This window comes from Hypanus sabinus, unplaced genomic scaffold (genome assembly GCF_030144855.1).
Source record: "Hypanus sabinus isolate sHypSab1 unplaced genomic scaffold, sHypSab1.hap1 scaffold_137, whole genome shotgun sequence".
Classification (NCBI taxonomy): domain Eukaryota; kingdom Metazoa; phylum Chordata; class Chondrichthyes; order Myliobatiformes; family Dasyatidae; genus Hypanus; species Hypanus sabinus.
In genome coordinates, this window is record NW_026779441.1 from 316014 (window position 1) to 324550 (window position 8537).

The 8537-nt window shown below is 41.5% G+C and overlaps 1 protein-coding gene across 1 annotated transcript; it reads left to right on the plus strand.

Annotated features, from left to right (window-relative positions):
- The first annotated feature begins 7005 nt into the window (after positions 1-7005).
- Positions 7006-8294, plus strand: LOC132386899 (probable G-protein coupled receptor 139). Its single transcript, XM_059959258.1, has 2 exons — positions 7006-7042; positions 7387-8294. The coding sequence occupies exons 1-2, from the start codon at positions 7006-7008 to the stop codon at positions 8292-8294; spliced, it is 945 nt and encodes a 314-aa protein (XP_059815241.1).
- Positions 8295-8537: the final 243 nt, after the last annotated feature.

The window sequence follows — 8537 nt, forward strand, 5'->3', positions numbered from 1 at the left end:
GACGGATATGGTGAAGAACAAAATCACAGAGCTCCCTTTGTTCTCAACTTCTACTGCGGTCGTTTTAGATACAGAATGTTTCTAATTATCTGATGTATATGGAAACATACAGTGAAATGGGTTGTTTCCGGTTCACACCAACACGACCTCAGGTTGTTAAGCTTTTCTTTTTTGCCTTGGATCCCTTCAACAGTCTGGTGAAGCCTATGGACCCTTCTTAGAACAATGTATTTAAATATATAACATGAAATACACAGAATTACAATATAAATCAAATTATATTGAAATGCACTTATCAAAATGTTTTAAAAATAAATTAGTGATAGTAGCATGTATGCCTTTTTATTAACGCATTGAAAGGTAAGGCAATACGTTTAAAATGTAGGCAAGTTAAAATCAAAATTTATTTTTAAAGACTTATCAGTGTGAAAGCCGTGATTGTTCAGCTTGAATAAGAACATTAAATTGTGAGGTGGTCTTTGATAAAGCAACACGCACGTCATGTTGGACGTTGTTACGTCATAACGCAAACAATCTACAATAGGAAGTGTGGAGAGAAAAACAAAAAAAAAACAGAAAGAACCTCTGCTGCTCACAGAATTTGCGACACAGTACGCGACCTGTATCACTTCACAATCTGCTAGCAAAAGTGCAACGTTACTTTAAGTAATACATTTCAAAAGTTATCTAAACAGTCTGAACCTGGTTGGTCTAGACTCGTAGCCCGTACGCCTCTCTGTATGACAAAAGGCAGACCGGTATTACGGAGGTTTAAGAACTATAATTTGAACTGTCCAGTTTTGCAAAACTTTAACACGCAACGAAAACGTACCACCTCCTTCTCCGTATTGATCAAGCGACAATTGCAGATGAGTTCAAAGTCCAAGATTCAAAGCATAATATATTATCAGAGGACATGCACGTCATCACACGCAGGAACTAAGATCCTCGTTCCTGCGGGCATACTTAGCAAATCTAGGAACATGCAATTGTAAATTGTAGACATCAGGAACCGTTAACTGTAAACAAACTGTCCAAATACAGTTATAAATAAATAGCAATAAATAAAGAGCATGAAGTGACAATAAAACAGACTCCTTCAATGGGTTCAGTTATCACTTTTTCCTCAACAGTCTGATGGTTGGGATGACTGTGTAAATGTGTTACTTAAGGTAACTACTGTTGAATCCGGCGGTGCGAGTCCTGAGGCACTTGTACCTTCTACCTGATGGCAGCAGCAAGAAAAGCGCATGCCGTTGGTGGTGAGGATCTCTGAGCTTGTGTGCTGCTTCTCTCCACGGTGTGCCGCGGTGTGTTGCCTAAATTCATACTTGAATGAAATGCTCAATTTCAGTTGGAGCTTTATGAAAATCAAGATGTATTTTCTGTCCATTTACGTTCATCTATCCACTGACCTCGAGAGCAGGTGAAAAACACTTGTTCTGGGCTCACAGGCTAATGAGAATGGAAGATTTATTTATAAACAGAGCACAACACTGATCGTTAGCAAAACCACAGTCGCCATTTTTCTCCGTGCAATGTTTGTCTTTACTTCTGGGAAATGGAGGGGGAAAGAGTGGAAAAGGAAGGATGTGATCTGTGTTTGATTAGTCCAAGAATATGTTTGATGGACTCGGTTGGCTGACGGTCCTGTGTCCGTCGTGTATCAGTAAACGTAAAAATTAATAAGAAGAATCGGAAGAATCTGTAAGACAACGAGATATCTCTCGCACTCTAGAGCCAGGATTGCCGTATTATTGCTTCGGCCATCCGATTGTCGGGTAAATGTGGACATTATGGAGAGAGAGAGAGAGAGAGAGAGAGAGAGAGAGAGAGAGAGAGAGAGAGAGAGAGAGAGAGAGACAGACCGACAGACAGAGAAACAGATGGACAGACAGACAGACAGACAGACATATAGATAGATAGCCAAATAGGCAGTCAGGCAGTCAAAGAAGTACAAACGAAGTTCTATGCGGAATTTGCGAAATGCAGAGCTGTTAATAGTATGGCAGAATAGGTCCTTTTTCATTCATGGACTGAAGATGACTTATTTGAAGTTGCTAAATTTAACATGGAAATCGGACGAATGAATTATGCGACATTGAAATTGAGCAATTAGTTCTCCAGCAATGGACAGATTGGGCTCGGATAGAAATTAAAATACCAGGTCATAGGCATTGTAGACATTTTAACCACATTCACTCCGAAAGTTGGGCTGTCAACACATGCACTATTATAATATCCTCTCATAACGCAGAAATAAAGTCATGCAAGGCAGTGGAAGATCCTTGTAGCTTAATTAGAATTCAGAGTTAGAACTTAAAGACTGGAAAGAAGATCGCATGATCAAGATTGAGAGCGCTGTGGACAGTGAAATATGCCATAGCGGCCGAACCTAGAGTTCGAGAGGACTGGATAATGCAGAGTGAGCAGCTTCAGGGCCATGGGTAGTGCAGAGTGCGCAGCTTCAGGACCGTGGACAGTGCAGAGTGAGCAGCTTCAGGACCGTGGACAGTGCAGAGTGAGCAGCTTCAGGACCGTGGGTAGTGCAGAGTGAGCGGCTTCAGGACTCGGGGTTGTGCAGAGTGAGCAGCTTCAGGACCATGGACAGTGCAGAGTGAGTAGCTTCAGGGCCATGGGTAGCGCAGAGTGCGCAGCTTCAGGACCGTGGACAGTGCAGAGTGAGCAGCTTCAGGACCGTGGGTAGTGCAGAGTGAGCAGCTTCAGTACCATGGATAGTGCAGAGTGAGCAGCTTCAGGACCCGGGGTAGTGCAGAGTGAGCAGGTTCAGGACCGTGGGTAGTGCAGAGTGAGCAGCTTCAGGACCGTGGACAGTGCAGAGTGAGCAGCTTCAGGACTACTTCAGAAGAGTTCTCGTGGGGTGGGGGACATTTCTGGTGAAAACTAGCTTTCCGATGGAAATCCTACTTTCCAAAAAGCTATCGGTTGGTAGATAAACTGGCCACTATAAAGTTGCCATTAGTGTATAAATGAGTCATGAGCTGTTCGAGTGGAGTGCGGTTGATTTGAGCGCGGTGCATGTATGGTATAAAGATCTTCATTAGTCTGATGAGCAGTATTAATTAAAGTAATACAATGACTAAGGACAATACCGTTTTAAATAGCTACATCACCATGTATTGAAATGGTTGATGTGATTTACGGCACAGTATTAATAGAAGCGTTTTATAGTTTTAACTAAGTAAACCATTTAGAAATTCAAATTATTATAAGTGTCTTATCAGCACTAACTTGATGTCTTGCATTCTTGTGTGGCTTTAAGGTCAATTTTATTTGAAGTTTATATCTAAAGTTTGATACTGGAATAAGATATTGATAATTTATTAACAATTGAAACATTGTTAACTGTTTAACTTCGGTAAAATCGACGATATCTATTAATTTTTCAAGCTATGGTCAACATAGGTGTTTCATGTTTGAGATCAAATTACGTTTTACATTGGAAATCTCTCAGTTAAAGAGGGTCAATAGTCACATTCGGTATTAAGAGAAGGAAAGCTGTCTGCAGCAAATAGTATTGACTATAGAGTGCAACTGATCATAGGCCCACAGTGAAATAATACAGGATCTGCTGATTAACACCAGCCTGTTTTAATAAAGAGCTGTATCTTTGATTGAAGGAAAGTCGCTTTTTCATTGATAAACATGTTTAGAATTGGTGGTACTCTGGGGCATTCATAGCCAAGTACATCCAAACAGTTTCAATCTTTATTGACGACAGATTTAATTAAAACAATTATGAATCTGAAAGGTGTTGTAACCTTACTGTCCCTGTGGAAATGTGGACGGGTTTATACTAAAGACAGCAGGAATAAATATCTCACTGTGGTTGCTTGTAAATCAACGGATCGAATCCTTCACACGGAAAATGCTGGAGACGTTCTACAGTGTCAGGAAAATATATTATATCATAATTGCAATTGTTGGTGTCCCTGGTAAGCAATTATAAGTTTATATTTTTATTTTGTAACTTTACACTCGAGCTTGTCTCCCGATTTGGTCTAGAGTTGAAAATGTATGCTTACTAATCCAATGGTTTTGCCTGAACCAACAGTGGATCAGTTTGCACAATCCGGCATCCTCAATGTATGGCACTAATAATGATAATCATACTAGTTGCAATAGTAATACCGATAAATAATAATAACAGCATTAGATAATAATAATAATAATAATAATAATAATAATAATAATAATAATAATAATAATAATAATAATAATAATAATAATAATAATAATAATAATAATAATAAACGACTGTTTGTCTTTCCGCGCGTTTAAAGTTTATTGAAAGATCAGATTGTACAACCACAGAGAGACATCCAGCGAAGAAGTTGAAAAGTAGTCCGGTTACTGCCTGATAACAAATAACACAATTCACAGAAAAAATCGGTGTTGTTGAATTTTTGGCCACTGTACTGAAGGATAGAAACAGATGCTTTAAAATGGTTGCGTTATCAGAATGTTCCAGGCAATTCCTATTTTATTTGACTTTCATTGATGTTATTCATATACTTTTCCTCCTCTGCTGTTGGTTAAACAAGCTTCTTACCTGGTGAAACACAGCGAAAGTGTTTACCCTCTTCTGTGTGAAATCCACAGAATCGATCGCTCTGGAGTTACTGAGAGTGATCGGCTGCTCATGTTTACAACAGAGCAATTGGACATTTTTGTGTCAATAGTCAATCCAATTGTTCCAGCAACTTTTACCAGTACTCTTTGGTCTGCGACGTCACTATTACATTTTGTAAAATATTGTTGTATATTTATGGATTGCTAATATTCTACTGATTGTTAAACTCACTTCACGTTCGGGAAGATATTCTCTAACTTTTACTTGGGGTCCCACCAATGTACTGATGCGTGCAACTCAGTGGCGTGACCGTGAGTGAAGAGATTCTCATCAACACATGTACTGTATTTGAATTTTACCGTACCAATTCAGGCCAAGGGGATTTGTGAAGATAGAAAGCTGTATTTACATAAGCGAGGTGGACTTAAAAAGCCCGGGTTTTGTGCGCTTCGATATTCCGATTGTATGATTGGAATGGAGATTCCCTACTGGCCCGGGCATCCCATCCAGACCAGAATAATCTACTTCGCTCTTCTCACTTCCGTGTTTGCTTTGCTGGTCATGTTCATATCCTTGTTCCCGGATTGTGATGTTCCTGCTATAGGTAAATTTCCTCTGTGTATATTTTGTTTGGTTATCAGATCCCCTCAGACTGACTCTAGACTGTCCACGCAACTGATCCTCTTCTCGGGGATCATCCCAATCGATTTGTTTCGCAGGATTCTGAGATATTTACGGATTTCTTAGAGACCGGAGCCTGAAATCTGATATCAGGGTCCTCAGACATTGCAGATATATTAGTCAAAACGTATCGCCAGGACTCCCCGGCTCTTGAAGCCACTGAATCATTGAGATTTGCCGCATGAAAGGAGGCACCTCAGACCATCGAGTCCCCACCGTCTATCAGACACCCATTTATACTAACACAATATCAATCTCTCATTCTCTCCACTTTGTGTTCAGTTCGGTTCAAACTCCACCATTCACATGTACACGAGAAGCAATTTGCAGCGTCGAATTGGCCGAGCACCACGTGGGACTTTCTGGTGTGTGATCTAACCGGGGCACCCGGGAGGAACCCGTGTGGTCAGAGTTAGAACGAGCAAACTCCACACAGACAGTCACCGAGGATAGGGTTCAATCTGATTCTCTGGCGGTGCTGCCAGGCACACGTAGGACAATCTGCGCCAAAATGTTCTCATAACTTCCATGGGTTTGGCTATTTAGTGAGTAAGTTCAGATGTCTTTTTAACAGTTTTCTCGGTCTCTCACACTGTGTTGTGTGTTTATATTTGGAGCAGAAATTCATACTTCAATTTGTGTTATTGCGGTGTCTTCCAGCAATATCATTAAAAATAACAAAAGGCAGGACTGAACTAGAAAAAATACTGTTTCTCGTTCTCCGATTCATTTCGGCCCAGAAGCAAACTTTCTTTCCATTTCCATGCCGACATGATCTTAAACCTAATCCCATCTAGCTGCACAGAAACATGTTCGTCAGAACCATCCCTTATCTTTTTCACACCTACCCAAACCTCTCTTAACTCTAACAACTGAACTCTTGCGCTGGGATCGACTCCGCCGTTTTGCTGAACCTTCGGAATGAACTTGGGCCTTCTCACTGAAATCCCTCACAGCCCTGGTGCGTTTTGAACTTGATTTCCCCGCCTATTCTCTGTTCCTGGCGCAATGGGTGGACCCGTATCTTGGTTCTGACATAAAAGTTGTGTTTCACTTTCAACCCATGTGGAATCACAAAATCCTACCAACCTGGGAGACATTGGGAAGATTGGCATGGTTATTTTTACTTCATGGATAGTTTCCCTGATATAATTCTCTTTCCTCCCACATCTGGAAGCTGTGGTTGATAATTTCATCCCTGTCGCTTCCACATGGCAGTAAATTGCTTAAGTTCAGAGTTTTTTTAAGTTCCTGATCTCTGTGTGACGAATTTACCTCTGACATCCCTCATTTTTTCTTCCAGTCATCTCAAAATCATTCCCTCTTGTAATAGCTATTTCCACCCTGAGCAAATTTCTCTGGCTGTCCACTGCAGATACGCTGCTTATCATATTCTACACCTCCATCGTGCCAGTGCTGAGTCTGCTTCTGTTTAAAAGCTCTTGTTCGCTCAACCTCTTCTCATAGGACTTGCCTTCTAGACCAGGCAACATCCTGCTCTGCACCCGCCTCTGATACCTGATCGATCTGATGATCAATTTGATCATTCCCCTTTAATTATCACATTTCTAGAGAACTTACTGCATCGGTTTTACCCAAAAGGAACTGTCTGCATGTTGACACGATGTGTTCATGTAGAACCGGGACTACGCATCGGATTGTAAAGGAAATGCACACAGAATTCATATAAAAATGTGTTAGTTTCGTTATCAGTAGTAAGCTGAACGAAGATGCTTGGATTCCAGTCAGACAGGATGGACGCTGAAGGTATCGGCACTCTAAAGCCCTTACTCTGTCGTTCGTCGGACGGTGGATGGTAGTTACAGATTTTGAGTTTGTCCCACCGTCGAGTAAGGGCAGGTCTAACCCAGAAAGACGTTCGCTTTCCCTGCAGCCAATTTCCTTCGATCGGCAGCAACAAAATATGAAGCTGATGCCAGCATTTTGTCTCGGTTGCACACGGGGAGCTGGATGTTTGGAAGGGAGAGTGATGGACAGTATTTCTTGGTAAACTTTCCGACATCCTCCAGTAGATGGCGGTATACACCGAGCTCAGAAATCTATTGCTCTGGGTTTTCTCGGTTTTATTTCTCTTGTCTTTTTCTTCGCAGTGAATTTAGTGGCGGTTGCGATCCTGTCCCGGGGAAAATGTGGCCTCTCCATCTGCTCCAGTCGCTACCTGGTGGCCATGGCAACGGCGGACCTCATGGCTGTTACCACTGCAGTCGTACTGAGGAGGATCAGTTATTATTTCCCAGGATCCTTTTTGGACATTTACCCAGTGTGTAGCATTATCTTTGTAGTTCTGTGCATATCTAAAGACTGTTCCGTCTGGTTCACCGTCACCTTCACCTTCGATCGATTTGCCGCCATTTGTTGTCAGAAGCTGAAAACAAAATATTGCACCGGGAAAACTGCGGTTTTGGTTCTGATGACTACCTGCGCACTGATCTGTTTTAAAAATGTTCCTTACTATTTTATACATAAACCAGGGACACTGATTAATAACGTATTTTGGTTCTGCAAATTACGGGCAAGTTATTACACCGAGCAAGGATGGGTGGCTTTTGATAGTTTGGACAGGATTTTAACTCCCTTGATCCCCTTTGCTTTAATCCTGCTTCTCAACTTTCTGACAGTCAGACACATCCTATTGACCAGTCGAGTGCGCAAGGCATTAAGGGGTCAGAGCAAGGGAGACAATCGGAGTGACCCGGAGATGGAGAGCAGGAGGAGGTCGGTGATCTTACTCTTCTCCATATCCGGCAGCTTCATTCTACTGTGGTTATCGACTGTTATTAATTTCTTAAATTATAACATTTCTCAAACAGATCCCAACAATTTCAGCGACTCTGAATATATCCTGGATCAGGCCGCGTACATGTTGCAGAATTTAAACTGTTGCACAAACACATTTATTTATGGGGTGACTCAGGCCAAATTCAGAGAACAGTTCATCAGCGCAGGGAAATACCCTGTGACGTCACTGCTGCGATTCATTAACAAACTAAAGAACTGACCCCGGCCACGGCCGCTTTCAATATCTCCCGAACATGAATGTACTACTTAAAATCTGATGTTACATATGGATGCAAACAACGGCAACAACATGCGGGAGTTTGGTTTAAAAGTGACAATAGTTCTCATGGTAAATCGCGGGTTTTATTTTGCAGAATTTTATCCAAATATTCAAGATTCATGACGGTTTATTGTTATTCGTCAGTGCCCGAGTGTAAAGGGGAACGAAATGATTGTTACTCTG

What these genes read in the sequence shown, in the direction of transcription:
- LOC132386899 (XM_059959258.1), top strand. Translation starts at nt 7,006, where the DNA reads ATGCTTGGATTCCAGTCAGACAGGATGGACGCTGAAG. An exon ending in AGACAGGATGGACGCTGAAG is followed by an intron (nt 7,043 to 7,386) that starts GTATCGGCACTC and finishes TTTTCTTCGCAG; the next exon opens with TGAATTTAGTGGCGGTTGCG.